Source organism: Ceratotherium simum, chromosome 33 (genome assembly GCF_057802395.1).
Source record: "Ceratotherium simum simum isolate JZ-2026a chromosome 33, ASM5780239v1, whole genome shotgun sequence".
Lineage (NCBI taxonomy): Eukaryota > Metazoa > Chordata > Mammalia > Perissodactyla > Rhinocerotidae > Ceratotherium > Ceratotherium simum.
In genome coordinates, this window is record NC_141932.1 from 2,231,047 (window position 1) to 2,258,625 (window position 27,579).

General features: G+C 44.5%; 2 protein-coding genes across 4 annotated transcripts; both read right to left on the reverse strand.

The window, feature by feature from the left end:
• Positions 1-1,232: 1,232 nt before the first annotated feature.
• On the reverse strand, positions 1,233-9,851 carry LOC101408935 (zinc finger protein 418-like). Its single transcript, XM_014794408.2, has 3 exons — positions 9,594-9,851; positions 7,680-7,806; positions 1,233-5,934 (listed from the first exon to the last, which is right to left on the reverse strand). Exons 1-3 carry the CDS (start codon positions 9,624-9,626, stop codon positions 4,550-4,552), a joined length of 1,545 nt encoding a protein of 514 aa, XP_014649894.1. The 5' UTR covers positions 9,627-9,851; the 3' UTR covers positions 1,233-4,549.
• Positions 9,852-17,585: 7,734 nt separating this feature from the next.
• Positions 17,586-27,228, reverse strand: LOC101408678 (uncharacterized). Of its 3 annotated transcripts, XM_087420994.1 has the most exons (4): positions 26,980-27,088; positions 26,313-26,355; positions 24,131-24,257; positions 17,586-22,106 (listed from the first exon to the last, which is right to left on the reverse strand). In XM_087420994.1, the coding sequence occupies exons 3-4, from the start codon at positions 24,162-24,164 to the stop codon at positions 20,386-20,388; spliced, it is 1,755 nt and encodes a 584-aa protein (XP_087277120.1). In that variant the 5' UTR covers positions 24,165-24,257; positions 26,313-26,355; positions 26,980-27,088; the 3' UTR covers positions 17,586-20,385. The 3 variants fall into 3 exon arrangements, with proteins under 3 accessions (XP_087277120.1, XP_087277119.1, XP_087277118.1); XM_087420993.1 differs by lacking the exon at positions 26,313-26,355 and having other exon boundaries at positions 26,980-27,228; XM_087420992.1 differs by lacking the exon at positions 26,980-27,088 and having other exon boundaries at positions 26,313-26,509.
• Between the last annotated feature and the right edge of the window lie 351 nt (positions 27,229-27,579).

Below are 27,579 nucleotides of genomic sequence, written 5' to 3' on the forward strand. Positions count from 1 at the left end.
TTCTGCTGATCCCTTGTCATCTTTTACTAGTATGACCAGACTACTGTAAGTCTCTAATGTCATATACTCAAGCCTATCATCAACAGGTTAAAGCAGCTTTCCCAGATCCCAACTTAAAGGATCCTGGTGGTCAGTCTAGAGCCTGGTGACTGAGCATTCTGGAAGTGTCATCAGAGACAGTCCTCAAGCCCCATTGGAAAGGACCTTACCAGGTGCTCCTGATCACTGAAATTGATGCAGAACTACAAGGCATTGCATACTGTGTGCCCCTCCTGGGTACACCTTTATGTGCGATTACTATGGAGAACCATGTGCTTATAAATGCTAGACAGCTGGCATATGGCAGGACAATGCCTTTAATTATATTCCATTTCAAGTTCTTGTTAAAGAAAAATACCCAACTGCTATCTCACAGGGCTAGTTGAGACTTGGCAACCCAGTTTTTACACCCCATCTACTCTCCATTGACTACCATTGCCAAAGGCTTTGTCCCTCGATGTCCATAATGACCTGTTGATAAAAAAAAAAACTTATCCCTAACCATAGCTGAACTGGCAAATTCTGCCAATCAAGCCATACCTCATTAAAATGATCCCTGGATTCCTTCGCAAGGGTTATATTAGATAATTGTATGGCACTCGATTAACTCCTTGCAGAACAGGGTGGCATCTGTGCCATAGCCAACACTTCCTGATGTACCTGGATCAGCTCCTCTGGTGAAGTTGAATTAGAACTCGGAAAAATTATAAAACTAGCACAGGATCTCTCCAGTCCTACATCAGGTATGTCAGGTATCCCCAGGATGTGCCGAGTGTCAGTATCACACAGGGTCCCCTGATCTGAATATGTGTCCCCAAACTGCACTGCAGTGCCATCACCACACATCCATCCCACCCAACACCTGAATGTGTTTCCAGGTTGTGCCACTGTCACACACCTGTCTGCAGGACCAGACCTCACTCATTCATCTTATCAATATCTAGTGCACAAGAAATTGGGGGGAAGGGTCAGTGTGTTAATAGTATGAGAGATGCAGTGAGCCAAATATAGAATGCAGCAAATTATAATGGACATGTGGCTCAGCACTTCAACAAGAAAATAATAAGAGGTGAGCAATGCCTATAGGTTAAGACTCCTAAGATACACACTGTGTATCCCAATTGCAATTGGTCTGTCTTAAAGAACACATACATTTTTGAGAAAATTGATAAAATACAGCACTAACAACACATTTATCATATTTTAAAATATTTTTATTTTGTGAGAAAGTTATTGGCATTATGAAAAAGCTCTTACATTTTAGAAAAGCATTCTCAAGAAGTTATGCATTAAATGACATGATGTCTGGGTTTATAAGTAAAACAACTCACTAATGAGCATGAGGAGAAATGAAACAAGAATGATCATAATGATGGAAGATTGGGGATTCATCAGTCTTTTCCACTTTTGGATATATTTGAAAATAGTCATTACAAAAAGAAGACTATGTCATTGTATCAGTACTTTTATATTTTGAGAAGGATGAATTTAAAAAGGGCATGAGGAAACTTTTTTTTGTATCACAATATCAAAATATACTTTAAATATGTGCATTTAGATGAATTATACATCAATTAAACTGTTTAAGTTAAAGATACTCAAACATTGTCACTCCCTAATCATTTTACTCTGTTTTGTTATTCTTGAGGTTGTTTGTGGCTACTGGATCAGTATGGTGGAAATAGAATGGTGTGCTACCGGCAACTCTCTCCAACTCCATGTTCAGTGACATCATGTTGGCAGTTTAAAACTGGCCAAGGTGGGGAGTATTTACACCAAGAAAATTGGCAAACACTACAAACTACGGCTTGACTTATGGTATTGTTAAATACAATATACTGAATGTCTACACTTAGAAGAGTGATAAAGAGTATGTCAATAATGCTGATGTAACTTAGTGTTTTGTACAGGTGGCCATGACATTGTGCATACTGAAAAAAAAAAAAAATTAGGAAAAACTGACAAAAAACTCCTCTAGTATTCAAAAACAATTACTCCATGCAGCAAAGAAGTCACTGACATTCATTAAGAATGAGTAAAATTCCAACATATGTCTTTGTTGTCTCACTGTCTTATTTGTTACTAAAAGGCACACAGGCAAAATTCATTAAGATAGAAAATAGGCCAAAGATAAGAATAGGCATTTTACTAAAGAAGATATACAGGTAGCAAACACACAAAATAATGATCAACACAATAAATCCTTACAGAAATGCAATTAAAGCCAGTGACACACCACTACACACTTACTTTAAAACAGTAAAATTAGAAAATGACCTTACCAAGTATTGACAAGGGTGTGAAGGAATTGGAACTGTCACACACTGCCAGTGGGAATGCAAAAAAACACAACCATTTTAGGTCACAGTTTGGCAATTTTGTAAAAAGTTAAATATTCACCTACCCCAAGACTCTGGCATTGTACTCTGAGTTATTAATACAAGAAAATGAAACACGTACCTATAAAAAGGAGAGTAAACAAATGCTCATATCAGCTTTTATTTGCAATTGCTAAATACTAGAAATAACCCAAATATCCATAAACAGGTGAATGGATAGACATAGTCAATTATACATGGAAAAAACGCTATTTAGAAACAAGAATGAAATGTGCATATAAGCACCATTAATGAATCTCAAAGTAATTATGCAGCATCGATGAAACCAGAAAAAAAGAGTAAACACTTTACAATCAATCATAAAATTCCAGAAAATGCAATCTATTGTAGAGGAATGGAAATCAGTGGTTGCCTGGAGGGCCAGGCAAAACAGGGAGAGAGTATAAAAGGGCATGAGGAAAATATGCAGGTGACAGATATGCTCGCTATCAAGATAATGAGGACAGTTTCATGAGTTTATACAAAAGTCAAAACTTACCAAATTGTACACTTTAAATATGTACAATTTATTCTATGTCTACTATACCTTAATACAGCTTTAAAATGTGGTTCCTATTTTAGATTTTGATTTTCCATCTTGATTTTCCATAGAGTGGAAATCTAAATCTTCCAGTCTTTAGAAAATCAGGTTTGACAACTCTGTATTGACTCCACTATCTCACTCCTCATGCCTTGAAGGACAGCCTTTCCTCAGTGGCAGGAAATACTGGCAAACAATGAAGACCATTTCCACCTGAGTCAAAAGGATCCCTGGCTGCATCACAATAGCCACATCCCTGGACTATAGGATCTCCCTTCTCCCCATCCTTCTGTTGTCTATATAGCAATGACCTTGAGGTAAGCGGCTCAGAGAGGCTAGAGGAATCCACAAAATATTTTTTCTGCCAATGAGTTCAGCTACGCAGATAAACATACCTGGAGGTTCCATGATTTCTGTACATACTCATTGCACAGTCATTGTCATTAGAACAATTGTGGATGCATCTTTAGCAGAGGCACATTCCATCTAGTTTGCTGCAGTCTCCTCCACTCTCTATTAATCCAGTGTTTCTGTACCAATTACTGTCTCCCCTGCCCCTGTAGTCTTACAACTAGAGACACCAGCCTACTGAATTCTGGATGAGGACATATGGCTCCTCTGTAGGACCTGGGGTTAAGATTCCCCTCGGCAGTCCTGGGCATTATGTGCTATCCCCTGTGAGCAAGGCAAAAATACATGTTGACTCTAGAAGCACTGGAGGTGTCACAAATGCCCCTTCCTCAGTGTGACCTCTGAACTCACAGATCTCTGGCATTCAGGTATAAAATTAGGACCACAAAGCAGTCTTTCCTAGAAAGCCTTGGCAGCAACGCAAAGTAGGCCAAAACTGGAAAGCACCATATTCAACCATCATACTGTCCCACCTGAGGCACCCCAAGTTTGGATCCTCACAAAAGTTGTTTACCCTTCAAGTTGGAAGGAGCTTAAAAAAAAAAAAAAAAAAAGGCTTTATTACTGTACAAACCAGATCAATGTGCAACAGGCATTTTCTGGCTTGGTGGATTGGAAGCCAGAAAACTTCATCACAAGCACTACCTGAGACCAACTGTGTCCCTAAGAAAGCTAGACTTTCTCTGCAAGCCGTCAGCAGAACTCAGATAGCGTTCTCTGGGACAACACAGGGTCAGGTCCACACCCTAACTTGTCCTAGAATAGGGAATGAAGACCCCATAAGGGCTAGGATACTCATGATTTCCTCCAACAAATGGGAGAGAAAACATGTCAGCTTCACTGAGCATAGTAGGGTGGTAACTGATGCACACACTGTGGACCTGCCAGATGGTAGAGGTGAAATGGCTTCTGGCAAAGAAACTGGCAATGACATAAATCTGACACAAACCCTGGGCAGGATACACATGCTTTCCACATAACTGAACTTATGGGAAATCTCTAGTCTGTGGATGTCTGGATATATGAGATTCAATTCAGGCAGATGACTCCTCACAGAGCCTTTCCTCCAACACTGTTCTTCTAACTAAGCAAAGAGCACATTTACCTGAGGCTTTTCTCCAGAGTGAACTCTTTGGTGTTGGCTGAGGTCAGACTTGCAAGTGAATGATTTCTCACATCACTACATGTGAGCTCTCCTATGTCGAAGGAGGCCAGAGCTCTGGCTAAAGGATTTCCCACATTCATTGCACTCATAAGGCCTTGCTCCAGTGTGAACTGTCCGGTGTCGGATGAGGTGGGTTTTGCGGCTAAAGGATTTCCCACATTCACTGCACTCATAAGGCCTTTCTCCAGTGTGAACTCTTTGGTGTTGAATGAGGACAGATTTCTGGCTAAAGTATTTCCCACATTCAGCACACTCATAAGGCCTTTCTCCAGTGTGAACTCTTTGGTGTTGAATGAGGACAGATTTCTCACTAAAAGATTTCCCACACTCAATGCACTCATAAGGTCTTATTCCAGTGTGAACTCTCCAGTGTCGAATGAGGTGAGTTTTACAGCTAAACGATTTCCCACATTCAGTGCATTCATATGGCCTTGTTCTCGTGTGAGCTCTCTTGTGTCGAAGGAGGCCAGAACTTTGGCTAAATGATTTCCCACAGTCACTGCATTTATAAGGTCTTTCATTAGTGTGAACTCTCTGGTGTTTAATGAGGATGGACTTCTGGATAAAGGATTTCCCACATTCACTGCACTCATAAGGTCTTTCACCAGTGTGAACTCTTTGGTGTTGAATGAGGTCAGATTTCTGGCTAAAAGATCTCCCACATTCAATGCATTCATAAGGTTTTGCTCCAGTGTGAACTCTCCAGTGTCGAATGAGGTGGGTTTTGCGGCTAAACAATTTCCCACATTCAGCACACTCATAAGGCCGTTCTCTAATATGAATTTGCTGGTGCTGAACAAGTCTGTATTTGCAGCTGAAGGCTTTCCCACATTTGCTACACTTATCAAGACCTTCTCCAGTGCAGACTCTGTGGTGATGAAGTGTGTCTGTGTTGCTGAAAACTTCCCTGCATTCAATCCACTTGTCATGACTTTTTCCACTGTTAACGGGCTCCCTACATTCAATGCTACTATGTGGCTTCTCACTGTTGGGAGTGTCCTGGTGTTCGAGAAGGCCTGAGGTAGGTACAAAGTCCTTTCCACCCACCCCAGAGGTGAAGGGCTTCCCTGACACATGGAATCTGCAGCTCGTCACAAACGAGGCGAGGTCCATGCCCATTTTGAAGATTTTCTCTCCACTGTCATGTTTTTGGTTTTGGTGAAAGTTTGCACGGATCCAGAAACCTCTGGATGCCCCATCCAAGTATAGTTTCTGCCCAGGATATGTTGTTTGGAGCTCAGTGAGGTGCAAAATGTCTTTCAACACTGGGACACACTTTTCACAGGGGTGAGTCATCTGAGCCAATGAACCTGCCTTAGAAGTCCTGACCTGTGACACTCCTTGTACAGAAATATTTTCCTCAGAAAGCACCTCCTCATCCTCTGCTCCACACCAACAATCTGAAAGCAGAGAAACGATAAAGTGCATGTTAACTTAGGTGAGAGATGGAAGTCTCATCAAAAGTGTGTCATACATACACATTCAAACCAAAGAATGAATTCATAGGAGTGTTTTCAGCGAAAGGGGGCAATCTGAAGGGAGGGCTGCTTTGCAGTACTGAGCCTCTAAAGGTCAGAGAATGAGGAATACCTTACAGAACAAAGGGCACAATGATGGGCTGCCATACAGGGAGGAGAGGCAGGATCACTGACTTACTCCTCTGCCAACAGCCTTCTGCAGGACCTTGTCATGGGGACATGTCCATGCTATGCAAAGGATGGTTGTGTCCAGGCCCAGAGGAATACAACTGGAACTGAGTATCTGGTGTTCAAAGACTGTTTAAGGATATGTGCATACCTCTCAACACATTATGCGTGGGTCACTGTGGGAGAACTGTAGACTGTGCAGTGGAGAGGAACAAGTGATGCATGGAGGTCAGAAAGCATGGGGGCAGTAGGGATTGGAAGTCACAGATAAAATGACAAATCAGAAAAGTGTCAAGTATGTGGAAGAAAGTATAGAAATGATTTGTGTCCAGTGGCACTTGCACCACAACACTGGTTAATACAGGGCAGGTTCCTGGTATGATCTGAACACAGCCATGATGTCACGTCCTCCCCTAGTTGCCACTCACCAGGGCCAGGCCTCCTCGGAGACCATCAGGCCATGTCCATCTTGTGAGACAACCAAGGTTCTCCCTGTATTCCCAGTTGTTTAACTACATGAGACCTGAATGAAGCAAGTCTTTAGGGAAAGACAGTTCACATGAGCGGTGAGTACTGGCCCAGAGCAACTCAGGAAACAAGAGACCACAGAAAAAAAATATTACAACAAAATCTCAAAAGAGGGTCTTTCAAGAAAAGCCTATGTTGGGCCGACCCCATGGCTTAGCAGTTAAGTGCATGCGCTCCACTGCTGGCGGCCCGGGTTCGGATCCCGGGCCTGCACCGACGCACCACTTCTCCGGCCATGCTGAGGCCGCGTCCCACATACAGCAACTAGAAGGATGTGCAGCTATGACATGCAACTATCTACTGGGGCTTTGGGGGGAAAAAATAAATAAATAAATAAAAATTAAAAAAAAAAAAAAAAAAGAATCTATATTAAAGAAAAAAAAAGAAAAGCCTATGAACCACTTCAGTAGTGACCGTGACAATGCCTGCAATTCCTGATATAGGCAGTAATGAGGAAATCTTAAGCATTCTCATCACAAGAAAAAAAATGTTTGCAACTCTGTATGATGATGAATGTTAACTGGACATGCTGTGCTGAGTATTTTGCAATACATACATATACTGAACCACTATGTTGTACACCTGAAACTAATATGGTATATGACAATTATATCCCAAAAAAAGGAAAAAGCAAAAGGGGTTACAATCTGGGACACAAGGTGACATGGATCTGGGCAGTCATACAGCCAGGGAGAGGGCAAGCAAGGGGAGATCCATTATGCTGACTGCAAGACTGCTGACTCCCAGACTTCACCCGGCACACCTTGGGGTAGCAGGCATTAGGGTTGCATGGGGAGTGCATTTCTTGAAGTAGTGCACACAGTTTAGTGCTGGCACCCACAGTACATATGCCAAGGAAGTGAGGAAGCTATCAGGGCCAATGGTCTGGCTGTGGAAAGGACAGAGCTGCCTCTGGGACAGGGGGAAAGACAGACCAGCTAAGGACACTGGGAGGAATATGAAGGCCTTACCCAGGGATGTTGTAAGTGCAAAGTTCTCCAGCATCACATCATGGTACAGGAACCTCTGTGCCTCATCAAGGAGCCTCCACTCCTCCTGGGAGAAGTAAATGGCCACATCTTCAAAGGTCACACAGCCCTGTCATGATGAGGACAGTCAGCTCCTCTCCTAGTGGAAGTATATCCACCCACTCTTCTATCCACTGCTCACCTTCCTCCCCATTTCCGCCATCTCAGAGGAGATACCAGGCCCTGGTGTGACTGATGCACACTCTCTCTTCATGGTCTCTTTGATCCCTGTGTCCACCCACACAGGATGTGGGTGGGTAGGTAGACAACACCTAAGCTCAGGGCCTGGCATTGAAGGAAGCACTCCTTTTTGTCAGGCAATTCTCCTAGGATCTCCCAGACCATGCCTCCCAGATATAACAAAGGGTGTGGGCTCATTTCACCCTTATGTCTTCAATGCAAGGCCCTTGGGCCATCAGCTCACACTCTCTTCTCCACATGGACATCACTATTTCTACTACATCTCTCTCTAACCATCACTATGTTTTCCCTGCCCTGCACCATAGAAATCTCCCTTTCCTTCCTACATGTTATTCAACACACGGCATATAGAGAGTGCTTATCAAATTGAAACAGGACGCAATACCACCCCTGACCTCCAATGGTCCCCATTGCCATTGACAGCCCAGAATCCTGTTCTAAAAGTCTCCCCTTATAAAATAGATAAATCACAGGCATGTAATACATAGCATAGTGAATACAGTAATAATATTGTGGTAAAACTGTATGGTGACAGACGGTAACTAGATTTACGGTGACAATCATTTAGTAACGTATGAAAATATCAAATCACTATGTTGTGCATGTGTGTTACACCAGAAACTAAGATAACATTGTATGTCAATTATGCTTCAATACACACACTTCTCTCTACCTGCCTCTGTTCCTTGCTTCAAACTCAGCCACTCAGAACCACCTGTGGATTTCATATACCCATGGCCCTCATCCACTTGTCTGCACTTGATGTGCTCTCACCAGTCACAGACTTCCTCTCTCCTCCTCTCATTCAAAACCTCATTCCAGAGGCTTTCCACCCGGGGTCCACTGACTCTCCCAAATGATCAAAGTGCCCCTATACTAATCCACCCACCTGACTGAAACTCCCCAGACACACCAAGATCACAACAAAACCCTGGAGAGCCCATAAAGCAGTGAATAAGCCGTAGCCCTGGCCTCACTGTCATCTGGCCTCAATTACTCCTATGCCTCTGCCTCCATCTCACCTGCACTCAGAAGCCTGGGCCACCTGCCAGATCATCCTCTCTCCAATACTGTTCCCACAGCCACCTCTCTCCTTCACCTGTTTTTGCACCGTCTATGATCTCTAACCTAGGTGTTCAAGTATGAGACCCAGACCTCACACTCCATCCTCCCCTTCTTGGTCTCTTGTCAGCTGCGTGACCTTTTACAAGGACTAAATCCTTCTGTGTCTCCCATTATCACTCCCTTTCCAGTCTGTTCCTCTGAGCAGCTTTTGTAAAACTTCTAAAAGCCTAATTCAGGCGAGGTCTTTTCTGTTCACAACTCTCCATGCTCCCAACCTCCTGAAAATGGCAGCCTGCTATTGCAAGAGCGACTTGGCCTCACAGTCTCTGGTTCCTGAACACACACAAGACAGACCTCAGGGTTCCCGACTCCCCCCGGCTCAAACGCCCTCCAGGCCTCTCCCCCGCCGGGCCCTCCGCCTGGGACCCTCTCCCACACCCGTCACCCCGGCTCTCAGAAACAGGCCCCACGAGCGCCTCCCCGTCCCGGACACCGGGGCCTGGGCTGCAGGCCCGTGAGCGGCGCACGCACTCGGGGCTCTAGGGCTGGGCTGGGCTGAGGACGGGGAGGGCGCGGAGCACGAGCACTGACCTGAGCCGGCTCCCTCCGCGCGGCCGCCGCCATCGGACTCTGGGGGCGGGGCGGGGCCGGGAGCGGCGGGAACCCGGGGACAGCGGTCCCTGTCCCGGCCCTGGCGCGGGTCCCCCGGGTGGCGTCGCCGAGCCTCAGACCCGCCCTGTGCAGCGGGGACGGCGCCTCCTCTCGCGCCTCCTCGGTCCCGTCACCTCAGCCCCGAAACAGCGCTTCCGAGACTGTTGCCAGGAGAACCGCCCCAAGAAAAGCCAAAACGACCGCCACGAGGAGGCCGCCGGAAGTCCCGCCCCCACTCGATGCGCACACACGGAAATGCTCCTCTCCTGAGCCTTCATTGGCTCAACGCCGATGGCGCCCGGCGCAGTGTCTTCTGGGTAATGTAGTTCTCACAGCTCCAAAGGCCCAGGCGCTAGACGGTGCTCATTGGGACCTCCAGGGGAAGGGGCCCCGGGAGAGATACCGGGAAATGGTACCTCCAGCCCCCTAGAGCGAGGGAAGATCTTTGCTCTTTCTTTAAGGAGCTGTATTCAGATTTCTAGAGAATGTTGTCTGCAACTGATTATCTCAGCTGATTATCTAAGTGTTTAGAGACATTATTTCAGTCTCCTTGAAGCTTAGCATGCTCGCGGAGTCTGAAAGTATTATTTCAGGTGCTCTCAATGACTACAAATCCAAAGGGATATTTCATTCCATAGAGTCATTCAGACCCATAATGTGTCTACTCTTAGCCGGAACTTAATAAAATTATCTTCTTTCTCTTCAAGTGCCTGTTGCCTGAAACTTTAGAGTCAGCTGGTGAGTTTCAGGATGTCTGGTTAGGAGCGAGAGGAAAAGCCTCCACCTAGGGAGGGGACAGAGAAGATAGAAAAGGGATGTTAGACTGCGTTGAAGCAGGAGGTCAAAGCTGGAACTCTGTTTCTGGTTCCCACAGAAAATGTCTCTTCTGCCTGAAGAGTCATGAGGAACACTGGTGTATCTATATAATATTTCTTACTCCATAGCCTTGGATATATTCAATTCTTTTTAGGAACCTGACAAGTATTTGAGAAGACTCACTTACCAAATGTCATTTTGGAATAGGACAATGTCTATAGTGTTCACAGTAGGAGCACGTGTGCAAAGGGGACACTAGATCCTTGAGATAAAAGTTTGGGACACCAATATCTCATCTCTTTGATTGGTGGTGATTATCATTCCTACTGTTATTGCAGGAAAGGTGTCCTCATGGGGAGTTGAGATTAGCTCAGATAAAGTTGTGAAATGAAAATCACTGAAAGCCATTAATAATGACTATTTAGGGGCCAGCCCCATGGAGTAGTGGTTATGTTCAGCATGTTCTGCTTTGGCAGCCCGGGTTCGCAGGTTCAGATCCTGGGCACAGACATGCGCCACTTATCACCCATGCTGTGGTGGCGACCCACATATAAAGTGGAGGAAGATTGGCACAGGTGTTAGCTAAGGGCTAATCTTCCTCAAGCAAAAAAAAAAAAAAAGCCTATTTAGTTACTCAAAGACAGTGGCTGGGTAGCTCTGGAAAACATCAGTAAGAGGGTTAAAAAAAAAAGTTAAAATCTCAGAGAAAATTAAACAGGACAAACTGGAGTCTGGGTAGAGATAGAGTTATCCTAGCAGTAACCATACTGAAACTTTGGCCACTCAGGATTTTGTCTTGAAAATTTGAAAATAAAATGAAAATTATTTTTTCATTTATGAAAACATTGGTTAATACTTAGAAGTGTAGTTAAAAAGGACTTTTAAAATATCCTCAGGATACTCTGGTGCAAATGAAGAATATATTCCCTGTTCTCTGTGTAGGAATATAGGACTTTTTAGTTTTTTGGAGACATTAACTAGGATCCAGGAATCTGTTCTGGGCTTTGTCAACACAATCCATAATCAATCTATAAATCAAAGTTGGGGAGAGTTTATTATATGAGCCAGTTTTGAGGACTATAGCCCAGGTGCAGGCCTCCACCAAGGAAGGAAGCTCTCTGAGGAAGTGGGGAGTACGCAGTGGTTATATACCATCTCGGAACAAGGAACAGATATTAAATATGACAGGAATATCCCTTTTACTATAGTCATGAGACACTTTGCTAGGACAGCAGCTCGGTGGTCAAGAGGTCAGTGGTCAAGAGATGAGCACAGTAGGTTAGTAATTAATCCTTAGTGTCTGGGAAGGAATGCTAATCTTTAAAGAAATGCTGCTGGGGCCAGCCTGGTGGCATAGAGGTTGAGTTTGTGTGCTCCTCTTCAGCTGCCTGAGGTTCACGGGTTCAGATCCCACGTGTGGACCTACACACTGCTCATCAGGCCATGCTGTGGTGGCGTCCCACATACAAAAAAATAGAGGAAGATGGACACAAATGTTAGCTCAGGAACAATCTTTCTCAACCAAAAAAGAGGAAGATTGGCAACAGATGTTACCTCAGGGGCAATCTTCCTCACCATAAAAAAAAAAAAGAAATGCTGCTATGGGGGGTGGGGAGGCAACATCCCTATCTTTAAGGGCATCATTCTCTGCTTTAGGACATTGTAAATGTTTAAAGCAGATGTACAATGCATGCTCAACAGGCCACTTCAGGCCTTTCTTGAAAAACAAGGTCAGGCAGAATTAGTTTTAAACCACATGTCTTCCTCATATACTCCAATATATGCTTTTCATTTATTCATCAGCTTAACTGGATATAAATAAAACTTCCTATTGTAATAAATAAATTAATAAATTATAAAAATATTTATATGATTAGCCCTCTTCTTCCATCATGTCTTAAGTATTCGTGGCCATAGGTTTACTTTTAATTTTGGTTTTCAAATAAGCTTTTCAATTCCCACAGAAATAAAACTTTTTGGAATATCGATTGTAATTTCATTAACTCCAAAGAGATATTAAAATAACTATCAACAGTTGTTCTTTTCTGGGTCTTAATTTATAAAGGTGACTGAATGATGATATGGAGGACAATGCCATTAAAAGAAAAGTTTCATGCCAATCACATTTCCCCCAGAAATGAGAGGTTTGGAAGGAACACCAGGTTTTGGTCAGAAAGCAGAAGCAGGAACAAGGGGAGAGCCTAGGCCAGAAGCCTTTATTGGGGTTTCAGAGGGAAAGGCAAGGCAGGGCAGGGTCAACAGTTTAGCATTGGCTAGTTTGAATAATTTTGGTGGGTTTTGGACTATAAGGATGGTCCATACTTGCCTGGTAGACTGGCCTTACAGTGATTAAGGCAGAGCAAAATTGCCTCTTGGGGTTCATGGGCCAGATGGAGGAGGCCTGGCTCTGCATGAGTTAGTTTGCATATCAAAGGCGTGCTCCTGGCTGTGCCCTTTGCTGTCTCTAAGAATTGGCTAGCCCCAGGAGGGACAGTCTCTCCTCAGCCAGAAAGATTTTTTGAGAAATCAAAACATCATAATGTATAAAAATAAAAAATATGATAAATACAACTGATTCTCTGATGTTTTGTCATCATGTTAAGGAAACTTTGGAGTGATGATAATGAAGACTTTTAGGTAGAAGTGATACTGGCTCAAGACAAGCTTGACATGAGGGAAGCCATTGTAGAAAAGAAACCCTATTGTAACTTTCAATGACCTCTGACAAACTAACCCAGCTGGCTATGCACCCTCCAGGAGATCTAATGGCTTTGTAGATTTTACGACCCCTTCTTGTGCACCTACCTCCCAGCTGCGATAAGATGATGACTTTGTTCTTTTGAGTTCCTTAGGAATGTAATGACTCCCGAACATAGAATCTATGCTGATAGCCATCATCAATGAAAACTGAAAGATCTGGTGTGGTGACTCCCAGTCTGTAACACCTGAGGGTCAACATTCCTAACCCCCTCTCCTATAACCCAATGACCTATATAACTGCTGTAAGATTTTGTGCCCCCTTAAGATGGTTCTTTGAGATGTTAGTCGGCCATCTTCCCTCTTGCTAGCAAGCTGTAATAAACTGCCCTTTCTTTTCCACCATCTTGCCTCTTGATGATTGGCTTTTGTCTTGCAGTGAGCAGATTGTGCCCTTTGTGCGGTAACAGAAGGGTGTAAATTGACCCAAAGTAGAAGAAAACATTTTACTATGATAATAGAAAGGAGGAAGACCAGTAGAGGTATAAGGAGTCCTTGTAGGCCAGCCCAAAACTAAATTTTCTATTTATTTGGCATTAGCCATGAAAATAGATCTGAAATTTTTGAGATCTCTAACAATATCTTGGTGGACTTTTAAAGTGTGTTAGTAATATGCTTAGGTCAAGGTGGCAGGTTTGGCAGTTATGTCACCAGAGGGTATGAACTGATAAGTTAGTAAAGTATATGTAAAGATTAGTGGTATTAGGAGCTGGCCTGGTGGTGCAGCAGTTAAGTTTGCACCTTCTGCTTTGGCAGCCTGGGGTTTGCCAGTTTGGATCCTGGGTGCAGACCCAGTCACCACTCATCAAGCTGTGCTGAGGCAGCGTCCAACATAGAGGAACTAGAAGGACCTACAACTAGGATATGCAACTATATATTGGGGCTTTGGGAAGAAAAAAAGAAAAAGAGGAAGATTGGCAACAGATGTTAGCTCAGGGCCAATCTTCCTCAAAACAAACAAATAAACAAACAAACAAGCAGATTAGTAGTATTTGTGTGTAATTAAAAGGAAGAAGTGATTGTCGTGGTAATGGTTAGAGATGCAAGACAGGAGACTGTAGTGGAAAACTGGAGGGGCATATTAGGAGAAGCACTGGGGAGTGGGTGGTCCTCTACTCAGGGGGTCAAGGAGTTGATTAACATGAGGCAAGTGCCTCCTGGATAAGCACTAACCTCCATTAATTTTTGGAACAGCACAGGTAGTAGTAACCTCTACTAGATTGCCCTTTAGGCATGGAGTGCAGGTGTGTACACTTTAGCAAAGAGCAAAGGATCATGAGCTAAGCAGGGAGAGAGCTCAGATAAGATAATAGGATTGATGATGTCAAAGTAAGAGATGCAGTAAATGTCTTGTGTCCAATTTGTGCCTTAGGATAGGCAGCCCATGGGCATTGTTGGGGCAAAAGCTTTGGTGTAAGGGGTGAAGTCATCTCCAACTTTGAGCTCTTGGGTTGGGGTGATATTGTCTGAAGTGATGTCATCTGAGGTGATATCACCTCCTACAGTGAGCTCCTGGGCCAAGACGATATCATCGGTGATGTGGGATTAGGGTATCCTTTCCAAGTGGGTACCCAGCTGAGTTGATATAAGTCTCAGCTTTGCTATGTTAGGTTGAAACAATGGCTTACTTGGAGAGATTGGGCCTCCTGATTGTAAATTAATAAAAGTACTCAGACCAGTAGTAATAAGATCAACAGTCACAAGAATGGTGTGCAACTGAACTTGACAGGTTTTTGTTTTTCAATGGAAGTTTAGTTTCAAATGAGTCCTATATGAGCAGCTCCCTGGTCTGTGGGACAATCTACGGTTAATGGGTTCTAGGAGAGTATGTACCCTCTTTCTGTCCTCCAGCTCTCATAGGATGGGGCAAGATCGAAACCTGATAAAGATAGGTTAAAGCCCAGCGCAATATAGAGACTGATTTAAGGGGTTTATTCAGACTGGAATTTGAAAAGGAGTTGTTTGAGGAAACCATTATGTCTCTCAGTTAAACTGGCTATTTGGGACCTATTAGGGACATGAAAGTTCTATTCAGTTCTTCTTTCAAGAGCTCACATCGTATATTTTGAGAAGTAAAATGTGTGACTTGTTGCTATTAATGTTTATAACTCTGAAGGGAATAAGGAGTATCCTGGCAAGGCCTTGTATTGTGGCCTCAGTACACATAGAGGCAAGTGTGATTTTGTGTTATATTTGGGGCCTCCATGAATCAAGAGATTCCTAGAGTTTTTTATCCTGAAGGAGACAATTTTTAGGTAATGGCCCAATAGTTTATCATAAATGTGAAGGTGGGTTCATTTGTTTGCCAGGGCATATGGCACCAAGATGACTATCTGAAGTTTGGTCAAGTGTGTAATTTCTTGGGTCTCCTCCTTTACCAGGGACATTCTAAGGTATGGAAAGCAGCAACATTCCACTGAGCTCTATCATGTGTGAAGGTTGGCAGTACCATTCACATTGCTCATTAAACAGGCATTCTGAGACCAATTCTAGTGTGTGTGTGTGTGTGTGTGTGTGTGTGTGTGTGTGTGTGTGTGTGTTGGGGGGGTGGTTCCCATACATACACCCAAGCATTTCTTGGACACCAGCAGAGTGTCGAAGAAGTCAACTCAACTCTGACGTTATCTACCCTTAGATAGCATCATTTCCATATGTTAGGATTCAGTCTTAAAAGACTTCCCCCCCAACCTCAGAAGCCAGTTGCAAGCCCAGGTTGTTACTTGTGCTTCTGACCGACTGGCTATAATTCAGAGGTTCCCAAGACCTCCTCCTAAGGTTTTATTAATTTGCTAGAGCAGTTCCTGAGGAATCCTCCTTCAGGATGAACACTTGAACTCATTAAATGCATGAAATCCATCTGCAAGTGTTCACATTACAGAGCTATGGGCTCGTTCTACTTGCTGCAAGACTAGCCAAAAAGTCGCAGGCAAGTCGGTGGAATAGAAAGGGTTTATTCATTTTTGCCAGCAGAGACAGAAGATGGTGGACTAACGTCCTCAAAGCCCATGTTCCCAGAACAAAGACTACAGGCCAGTTATGGGGAGGAACATGCAGGCATGCATGGAACTATTTTTGGAATGCGGTTTCTTCAGACATCTAGCCTCTGCATGGGCCTCCAAGGCCTGGTTTCAGTTCCCGATAATCTTCTGTTTGTCCTCCCTTGTGACTGATGTTCCTGTTTTCCCAGAGACTGGACATGCATCAGAGACCCAGCAAGCTATGGGGCCTGCTCAGGGCCCATAGCCTAGTCCCAGCAAGCTCATGGGGCCTGCTCAGGGCTACTCCCTGTTGAAAAGAGAAATTAGTAACATTTAGGGCAGCATTAGAGATTCAGCACTATACCAAGACTTTCTCCTGAAAGCAAACAGAAGGGAAAGAAAAGGGGAAAAGTCTTCTCAGGCTGTTCACTCATGCCATTTGATGACATGTCTGTGAGCCCTCTAAGATCATCTCTTGTACCACTGGAGCACTGTGGCCCAGGCCATCAGTAAACAAGGATGACTGTGAAGGCACCGGGGGCCTCTGTACTGAGATTGCATTGTTCTCTTCTGCCCCCACCTGCACTGTCAAATCTGCAGTAACAGAGGGGGAGGAGCTATCATTTCTAAACCAGGCTGCCCCTGCCTCATCACACTTTTCCCAGGCAATTGTACAATTGTGTGCCCAACACACCAGGCTTTAGAGTATCTCTGTTACGTGACTGTCCCAAAAGTCTCTGTGGAGTATTTGTGCATTTGTGCACCCATACCTGCTATGATGTATCAATACCTCACTTCCCTGGTGTGTTTTACTTGTACCGGTTGTGTGTACCTCAAGTCTGTCACACATCTTTTGTGTTGTGGATGTGGTGTACACATGTGTGCCCATGCTGGGTTGACAGTATCAGCATCCCACATCTGTTACATGTTCCTGGGGGTATGTCAGGTATCCCCAAGATGTGCTAAGGAGTGTCAGTATCACACACCTGTAACACAGGGTCCCAGATCTGTGTCCCCAGGCTGCACTGCAGTGCCATCACCACACATCCATCCCACCCAACACCTGAATGTGTTGCCAGGTTGTGCCACTGTCACACACCTGTGTGCTAGGACCAGACCTCACTCATTCATCTTATATCTAGTGTACAAGAAATTTGGGGGAAGGGTCAGCATGTTCATAGTATGAGAGATACAATGAGCCATATCTAGAATGCAGCAAATTATAATGGACACATGGCTCATCACTTCAACAAGGACACAATAAGAACAAAAAAGAGGCGAGCAGTGCCTATAGGTTAAGACTCCCAAGATACACATTGTGTATCCTGATTAGTGTACCTTAAAGAACAAACAGATTTTTGAGAAAGTTGATAAAATTTAGCACTGACAACATGTATTTTAAAATATCTTTATTTTGTATGACAAAGTTATTGGCATTATGAAAATGTTCTTACATTTAAGAAAAGCAATCTCAAGAAGTTGTGCATTAAATGACATGATGTCTGTGTTTATAAGTAAAATAATCCACTAATGTGCAGGAGGAGAATTCAAACAAGAATGATCACAATGAGGGAAGATTGGGGATTCATTAGACAGTCTTTTCCACTTTTGTACATATTTGAAATTAGCCATTACAAAAGGTAGAATATGTCATTGTAACAATAATTTTATATGTTGAAGATGAATTTAAAAAGGGCAGGACAAGAGGCCAGCACTGTGGCATAGTGGTTAACTCCAGCATGTTCCACTTTGGCCACCCAGGTTCACAAGTTCAGATCTCGGGTGTGGACCTACCATTCGTCAGCCATGCTGAGGCAGCGACCCACACACAAAATAGACGAAGATTGGCACAGATGTTAGCTCAGGGCTAATCTTCCTCAAGCAAAAAAGGAGGAAGATAGGCAACACATGTTAGCTCAGGGTGAATCTTCCTCACCAAAAAAAAAAAAAGGCACAAGGAAACTTGACAATATACCCTTCCAGTATTCAAAAACAATTATTCCATACAGCAAAGAAATTGCTCGCATCACTGAAGAATGAGTAACATTCCAACATGTCTTTGTTGTCTCATTGTCTTATTTGTTACCTAAAAGCACATAGCCAAAATTCATAAAACAGAAAATAGGCCAAAGATAAGAATAGGCATTTTACTAAAGATATGCAGGTAGCAAACACACAAAATAATGCTCAACACCCTTAGGGAAATAAATCCTTAGGGCAATGTAATTAAAAGCAGTGAGACATCACTACACACTTATTTTAAAAGGGAAAAATTAAAAAATAACCTTACCAGGTATTGATAAGGGTGTGAAGGAATTGGAACTCTCAAACACCTCCAGTAGGAATGCAAAAAGACACAACCATTATAGATCACGGTTTGGCAATTTTGTAAAAAGTTAAATATTCACTGACCCCATGACTCAGGCATTGCAAGCTGAGTTACTAATACAAGAAAATGAAACATATATCCATATACAAAATTTAAACAAAAGTTCCTATCAGCTTTTATTTGCAATTAGTAAACACTGGAAATAACCCAAATATCCATTAAGACAATAGATAATCACAGTCAATTATACATGGAAGAGAAAGCTACTTAGAAACAAGAATGAAATGTGCAGGTAAGCACCACTAATGAATCTCAAAGTAATTATATGGCATTAATGAAACAAACAAAAAAAAATGAGTAAACACTTTATGATCAACCATAAAATTCTAGAAAATGCAATCAATTGTAAAGGAATGTAAATCAATGGTTGCCTGGAGAGCCAGGGAGAGCAGGGAGTATAAAAGGGCATGAGGAAAATATGCAGGTGACAGATATGGTTGCTATCATGATAATAATGGTTTCATAGCTTTATACACGTCAAAACTTATCAAACTGTACACTTTAAATATATACAATTTATTCTATTATACCTTAATACAGCTTTAAAATATGGTTCATAATAAAAATCTAAATCTTGCACTCTTTAGAAAATCAGGTTTGGCGACTCCGTATTGACTCCACTATCTCACTCCTCATGCCTTGAAGGACAGCCTTTCCTCAGTGGCAGGAAATACTGGCAAACAATGAAGGCCATTTCCACCTGAGTCAAGAGGATCTCTGGCTGCATCACAAATGCCACATCCCCGGACTATAGGATCTCCCTTCTCCCTTTCCTTCTTTTGTTGCCTGTATAGCAACAGCCTTGAGGTGAACAGCTGAGAGAGGCTACAGGAATCCACAAAACTATTAGATTGTCTGCCAATGAGTTCAGCTACACAAGATAAACATACCTGGAGGTTCTGAGATTTCTGTACACACTCATCCCACAGTCATTGTCACTAAAACAATCGTGAATGCAGCTTTCGAAGAGGCACATTCCATATAGTTTGTTGCAGTCTCCTCCACTCTCTATTAATCCAGTGTTTCTGTACCAATTACAGTCTCCCCTGCCCCTGTAGTCTTAAAAATAGTGACAGCAGCTTTCTGAATTGTGGATATGAGGGCATAGGGCTCCTTTGTGGGAGCTAGGGATAAGATACTCCTCAGCAGGTTTGGGCACTAAGTGATTTCCCCTGTGAGCAACAAAAAATTCATGTTGTCTCCAGAAGCACTGGAGGTGTCACAACTACCCCTTCCTCAAGGTGACCTCTTAACCCACAGACATCTGTGTCTGTGAAAAAGCTAGTCCTTCTCTGAAAGTTGCCAATAGAACTCAGCATTTGCTGAGCCAACACTGGGCCAGGTCCACACCCTAAATTGTCAGTGAAAAGGGAATAAAGACCCCATAAGAGTGCAGGATACTTATGATTTCCTCCAACAAACGGGAGACCCCAGAGGCCAGCTTCACTGAGCATACTAGGGTGGTTACTAATGCACACTGTGTGGACCTGCCAGGTGATTGAGGTGAAATGGCTTCTGCCAGAGGTGAAACTGGCAGTGATACAAATCTGACAAGAACCCCAGGCAGGTTACACATGCTTCCCACACAACTGAAACTTATATGGAGTCTCCAGTCTGTGGATATCTGGATATACAAGATTCATTTCAGGCAGATGGCTCCTCACAGAGCCTTTCCTCTAACACCGTTATTCTAACTAAGGAAAGAGCATATTCTCTACATAGCTAAAGCCTTTTCCCAGTGTGAACTTAGGTGTTGAGTGAGGTCAGATTTGCAGCAAAGGATTTCAAACATTCAGTGCACATGAGCTCTCCTATGCCGAACAAGGCCAGATCTCTGGCTGAAGGATTTCCCACACTCATTGCACTCATGAGGCCTTGCTCCAGTGTGAACTGTTCGATGTTGAATAAGCTGGGCTTTGCGGCTAAAGGATTTCCAACATTCACTGCAATCATAAGGCCTTTCTCCAGTGTGAATTCTTTGGTGTTGAATGAGGACAGATTTCTGACTAAAGGATTTCCCGCATTCACTGCACTCATAAGGTCTTTCTCCAGTGTGAACTCTTTGGTGTTGAATGAGGACAAATTTCACACTAAAAGATTTGCCACATTCAATGCACTCATAAGGCCTTACTCCAGTGTGAACTCTCTGGTGCTGAACAAGTTTGGATTTACATCCAAAAGCTTTCCCACACTCAGTGCACTCATAAAGCCTTGCTCTAGTGTGAGCTCTTTTGTGTAGAAGGAGGCCTGAGCTTTGGCTAAAGGATTTCCCACATTCACTGCATTCATAAGGCCTTTCTCCAGTGTGAACTCTTTGATGTTGAATGAAGACAGATTTCGCACTAAAAGATTTGCCACATTCAATGCACTCGTAAGGCCCTCCTTCAGTGTGAACTCTCTGATGATCACGGAGCCTGAAGCTAAAGGTAAAAGCTTTCCCACATTCACTGCACTCATAAGGCCTTTCTCCAGTGTGAACCCTCTGATGATAACGGAGCCTGGAGCTAAAGGTAAAAGCTTTCCCACATTCACTGCACTCATAAGGCCTTTCTCCGGTGTGAACTCTTTGGTGATGAACAAGGGCAGATTTCTGGCTAAAGTATTTCCCACATGCACTGCAGTCATAAGGCCTTTCTCCAGTGTGAACTCTTTGGTGTTGAATGAGGATAGATTTCTGGCTAAAGGATTTCCCACATTCAATGCACTCATAAGGCCTTACTCCTGTGTGAACTCTCTGGTGTCGAATCAGGTGGGATTTATAGGTAAATGATTTTCTACATTCAGTGCACTCATAAGGCCTCTCTCCTGTGTGAACTCTCTGATGATGATGGAGGGTGGAGCTAGTGGTAAAATATTTCCCACATTCACCACACTCATAATACCTTTCCCCAGTGTGAATTTGCTGGTGCTGAACAAGTGTGTATTTGCAGCTGAAGGATTTCCCACATTTGTTACATGTGTTAAGACCTTCAGTGCAGACTCTCTGGTGGGGAAGTGTATCCATGTTGTTGAAAACTTTCCTGCATTCAATCCACTTGTCATGACTTTTTCCACTGTTGAAGGGCTCCCCATGCTCAAGGTTCCCATGTGGCTTCTCACCATCAGGAATGGCCTGCTGCTGGAGAAGGTCTGAGGTAGCTAGAAAGTTCTTTCCACCCTCCCCAGAGGTAAAGGGCTTCCCTAACATGTGGAATCTGCAGCTTATCACAAACGAGGCCTGCTCCATGTCCATTTTGAAGATTTTCTCTCTACTGTCATGCTTTTGGTGCTGCTGAAGGTTTGCACTAAACCAGAAGCCTCTGGATGCCCCACCCAAATATGGTTTCTGCCCAGAATATGTTGCTTGGAGCTCAGTGAGGTGCAAAATGTCTTTCAACACTGGCACACACTTTTCACAGGGGTGAATCTTCTGGGTCGATGGACCTGCCTTAGAAGTCCTGACCTGTGACACTCCTTCTACAGAAATGCTCTGCTCAGAAAGTACCTCCTCATCCTCAGCTCCATACCAACAATCTGAAAGCAGAGAAATACTGATAAAATGTATGGTAACTTAGGTGGGAGAGGCAAGTCCCATAAAAAATGTGTGTCATAACATACACACATGCTCGGCTAGCCATATGCAACACGATACTGTCTTGTGATGCTGGGCAGCAGCAGCAAGCTACAGCTCCTACACAGCCACAGGATCACAAGGGTAAACAACCAGTACACTTACAACCATTCTGTAAACATACAACCAGGGCCGGCCCCGTGGCTTAGCGGTTAAGTGTGCACGCTCCACTGCTGGCGGCCTGGGTTCAGATCCCGGGCGCGCACCGATGCACCGCTTATCCGGCCATGCTGAGGCCGCGTCCCACATACAGCAACTAGAAGGATGTGCAACTATGACATACAACTATCTACTGGGGCTTTGGGGGAAAAATAAATAAATAAAATTAAACATACAACCATTCTGTTTTTCACCTTCAGTATTCAATAAATTACACGAGATATTCCATACTTTATTATAAAATAGCTGTTGTGTTAGATAATTTTTGACATATATTTTCAACTTATAATTGGTTTATCAGGACGTAATCCCATCATAAGTCGAGGAAGAGCTGTACATTCAAACCAAAGAATGAATCCATGGCAACGTTTTCAGGATGAGGGAGCACACAGCCATTTGAAAAAAGGGCAGGCTGCTTTGTGGTACTGGGCCTCTAAAGAACACAGAATGGGGAAGACCTCAAGGGACAAATGGCACAAATATACAGTACAGGGAGAGGAGGCAGGATCACTAACCCACTCCTATCCCAACACCCTTCAGCAAGACCTCATCATGGGGACATGTCCATGCAATGTAGAAGGATGGGTGAGTCTAGGCCCAGGGAAATACAATTGGAACTATTTGGTGTTTAAGGACTATTTAAAGATATGTGCACACTTCACAATTATTACAGTAACCCACATTATATGTGGGTTACTGTAGATGAACTGTGTCATGCAGTGGAGAGAACAAATGACTCATGGAAGTCAGAAAGCAGGGGACAGCAGGGACTGGAGTCACAGATGAAATGACAAATCAGAAAAGTGCCAAGTGTGTGGAAGAAAATGTATAAATTATTTGTATCTATTGGCATTTATACTATAACACTGGTGGACACAGGGCAGGTTCCTGGTATGATCTGAACACAGCCCTGATATCATGCCCTCCCCTAGTTGCCTCTCAACAGTGTAAGGCTTCCTCTGAGTCCATCTTACCATGTCCACACTGTGAAACAACCAGGGTTCTCCATGCCCCCTCAGCTGCATAACTACATGGGACCTAAATGAAGCAAGTCTTTAGGGAAAGACAGGACATCTGAGCAGTCAGCACTGGCCCAGAGCAATTCAGGAAACAAAAGACGACAGGAAAGGAAAGAATAGTATAATAAAATCTCAAAGGAGGGTCTTTCAAGAAAAGCCTATCGACCACAGAAGTAGTGACCGTAATAAGCCTGTAATTTCTGATAGAGGCAGTCACAAGGAAATCTTAAGGGTTCTCATCACAAGAAAAAAAAAATTAACTCTGTATGATGATGAATGTCAACTGGATTTACTGTTCTGAGCATTTTGTAATATATACACATACTGAATTATTATGTTGTACACCTGAAACTAATGTTATATGACAACTATATCTCAATTAAAAAAAAAAAAACCAAAACAAAATGAAAGGGGTTAGAACCTGGGCCACGAGGTGCCACAGATCTGCACACAGTCATCCAGAGACGGAGAGGGTGAGAAAGGTGAGCTCAATTAGGCTGACTGCACAACTCTGGAGTCTCAGACCCATCCCCGTACACGTTGGGATAGGAAGTGTTAGGACTGCATTGCGCAACTGCATTCCTTGGGGTAGTGCATATAGCTTACTGCTGGCACCCACAGTACATATGCCAAGGAAGTGGGGAAGCTAGCAGGGCTCATGGTCTGCCTGTGGAAAGGACAGAGCTGCCTCCAGGACAGAGAGAAAGATAGACTAACTAAGGACACTGAGAGGAATATGAAGGCCTTACCCAAGGATGTTGTAAGTACAAAGTTCTCCAGCATCACATCATGGTACAAGATCCTCTGAGCCTCATCAAGGAGCCTCCACTCCTCCTGGGAGAAGTAAATGGCCACATCTTCAAAGGTCACACAGCCCTGCCATGATGGAGACCATTCATTTCATGAACAGCTTCTCTCTTAGAAGTCCATCCACCCACTCAATCATCCCCTGCTCACCCTCCTCCCCAATTCTCCCTCTCAGAGGAGATACCAGGCCCTGGTGCCACTGATGCACACTCTCTCCTCATGGTCCCTTTAATCCCTGTGTCCACCCACAGCAACAACAGGCAGGTGGGCAGACAGACAACACCTAAGCTCTGGGCCTGGCATGCAGGGAAGCACTCCCTCTTGTCAGGCAATTCTCCTAGGATCACCAAGACCATGTGTCCCAGACACAGCCAAGGGTGTGGGTTCACATTTCACCCTTATGTCTTCAATGTAAGGCCCTTGAGTCACCAGTTCGCACTCCTCTCCACTTGGACATCATTCTTTCTACTACATCTCTCTCTAACAATCACCACCTTTTCCCTGCCCTGCACTATAGGCATCTCCCTTGTCCTTCCTACAAGTTATTCAACACATGGCATATAGAGAGGGCTTGGCGAATTCAAATAGGATGCAGTATTACCCCTGATCTCCAATGGTCCCCACTGCCATCAGCAGCCCAGAATCTTGTTCTACAAGTCTCCCCTTATAAAATAAATAAGTCACAGGGAGGTAATATATAACATAGTGAACACAGTAATAATACTGTAACATAACGTTGTATGGTGACAGAAGGTAACTAGATTTAGCATGATGATCATTTAGTAATGCATAAAAATATCAAGTCACTATGTTGTACACCAGAAACTAAAATAGTAGTATACGTCAATTACACTTCAATAAATATGTATATACTAAATGTGACCCACAGTGTTATAGACTGAATGTATGCATCCTCCCAAAATTCATATGTTGAAGCCCTAACCCACAATGTGATGGTATTTGGAGGTGGTGCATTTGACAAGTAATCAGGTTTAGATTAGGTCACAAGGATGGGACCCTTATAAGAGGAAGACAGATTCCTTGTTCTCTCTACAAGTTTGCACTAAAGAAAGGCTATGATGTGAGGATACAGGGAGAAGGCAGCCATCTGCAAAACAGGAAGAGAGCCCCTCACCAGGAATAGAATCTGTCAGCAATTCAATTTTAGAATTGCCAGCTTCTAGAACCATGAGAAATGTAGGTATTTTGTTTTAGATGTCCAAGCTAAGACACACAGCTCCACCCTGGTCCATATACTATCTAGCATCTTTTGCAGATGTCTCCCTCCTGAAAGCCTCCCCACAGTCCCACTTAATACTTCCACCCATTTGTTCTCTGCAATATCTCATACATTTAACACGTCCAAAACAAAACTCCTAATATCCTGAATGAAAATTAATCCCACTACCAACTTCCACATCCCAGTTGATGGAGCTTCCTTCCCTTCAGCTGCTAAACCCAAACAGCTTGCAGTCATTCCTGACTTCTACCTTTTTTTCTCTCACCTTCAAAATCAGAAAATCAAAGCAGACCTATTGAAAAAAACTGATTCAGAATCCAACCATTTCAACCAACTCCACGGCCACCACACGGGTCCACATCATCAACACTCACCTGAACTATTGCTGTTGCTCCTTCCTGGTCTTCCCACCACCTTCCTCACACCCCCAGTCTATTCTCCATGCTGCAGTCACAGAGCTGGGTCAGATCACTTGCCCCCTCTGCTCAAAACCTCTCATCGTTCCCATCCTCCAGAAGAGACACCCAACTTCACAGGGAGCCATTCCAGGCCTCACTCCTGTTCCCTTGCTCTCTACTCCCACGAGAAAGAAAGAAGACTTCAAGTTCCCTTAAACCAGTTCAGCCTCACGTCCAAGAGTCTGCAGATACTGGCACTTATACCTGGGGCAACCTTCCTCCACACCTCATTCCACTGGTTGCCAGCAACAGGAACCACTCCATGTAACACCCAGCCGGGTCTGAGGGCCCTGGGCTTAGGATTTGTTCAGGCTCCCCAGGATCAAGGCCTGGAAGAGGGACAGGTGAAGAGTCCTAGGACACCACAATCCCAGAGATCAAGAGTAGGAGCAGGATCAGTGAGGTTCTGGAACACCCTCCACTCACCCACTTTTGAGGGCTCCAGAAGTGCTTCTGTACTTGTGACAGTCTAGGTGAAGAGAGAGGTTCTGAGAGGCAGGTGACCATGGCAGGGCTCCATGGGCTCTCCACTGCCCAGTTCCCCTGCCCGGCCCCGAAGCCAGGTGACCTGGATGACTGCATTATCTCTGGGTCTCAGTCCTCACTGCTGACTCTTATCAGCTTGTGTGACCTTGTACAAGGACTAAATCCACCCCACCCCCACCCCCGTCTCCTATTTTCATTCCCTTTCCAGTCTGTTCCTCTGAGCAGCTTTTGTAAAACTTCTAAAAAGATAATTCAGGTGAGGCCTTTTCTGTTCACAACTCTCCATGCTCCCAGCCTCCTGAAAATGGCAACCTACTATTGCAACCGCGACTTTGCCTCACAGTCTGTTTCCTAAACAGACACAAGACAGACCTCGGGGTTCCTGACTCCTCCCGGCTCAGTCACCCTCCACGCCTCTCCCCCGCGGGCCCTCCCCTGGGACCCTCTCCCACACCCGTCACCCCGGCTCTCAGAAACAGGCCCCACGAGCGCCTCCCCGTCCCGGACACCGGGGCCTGGGCTGCAGGCCCGTGAGCGGCGCCCGCACTCGGGGCTCTAGGGCTGGGCTGGGCTGAGGACGGGGAGGACGCGGAGCACGAGCACTGACCTGAGTCGGCTCCCTCCGCGCGGCCGCCGCCATCGGACTCTGGGGGCGGAGCGGGGCCGGGAGCGGCAGGAGAGGAGGGGACCCGGGCACGGCGGACCCTGTCCCGGCCCTGGCGCGGGCCCCCCGGGCGGCGTCGCCGAGGCTCAGACCCGCCCTGTGCAGCGGGGACAGCGCCTCCTCTCGCGCCTCCTCGGTGTTGTCACCTCAGCCCCGACCCAGCGCTCCAAAGCCTGACGTAAACCCAGCAGGCAGTGGCCAAAATGACCGCCAAGAGGAGGACACCGGAAGCCCGCAGGCACGGAAATGCCCCTCGCCTGAGCTTTCATTGGCTCAACGCCAAAGGAGCCTGGAGCATATTCCTCTGGGTAACGTAGTTCTCACATCTTCAAAGGCCCAGGGGTCTTTGTGTGCTGGTCACTGTGGCTTCCATGGGGACGTGGCACCAGGAGAGATACTGAGAATTGGTGTCTCCAGCCTTCTAGGGCAAGGGAAGATCTTTGCTCTTTCTTTAAGGGGCTGTATTCAGATTTCTGGGGAGTGTTGTCTGCATCTGATCACTAAGTGTTTACAGATATTATTTCAGACTCCTTGAAGCTTGCA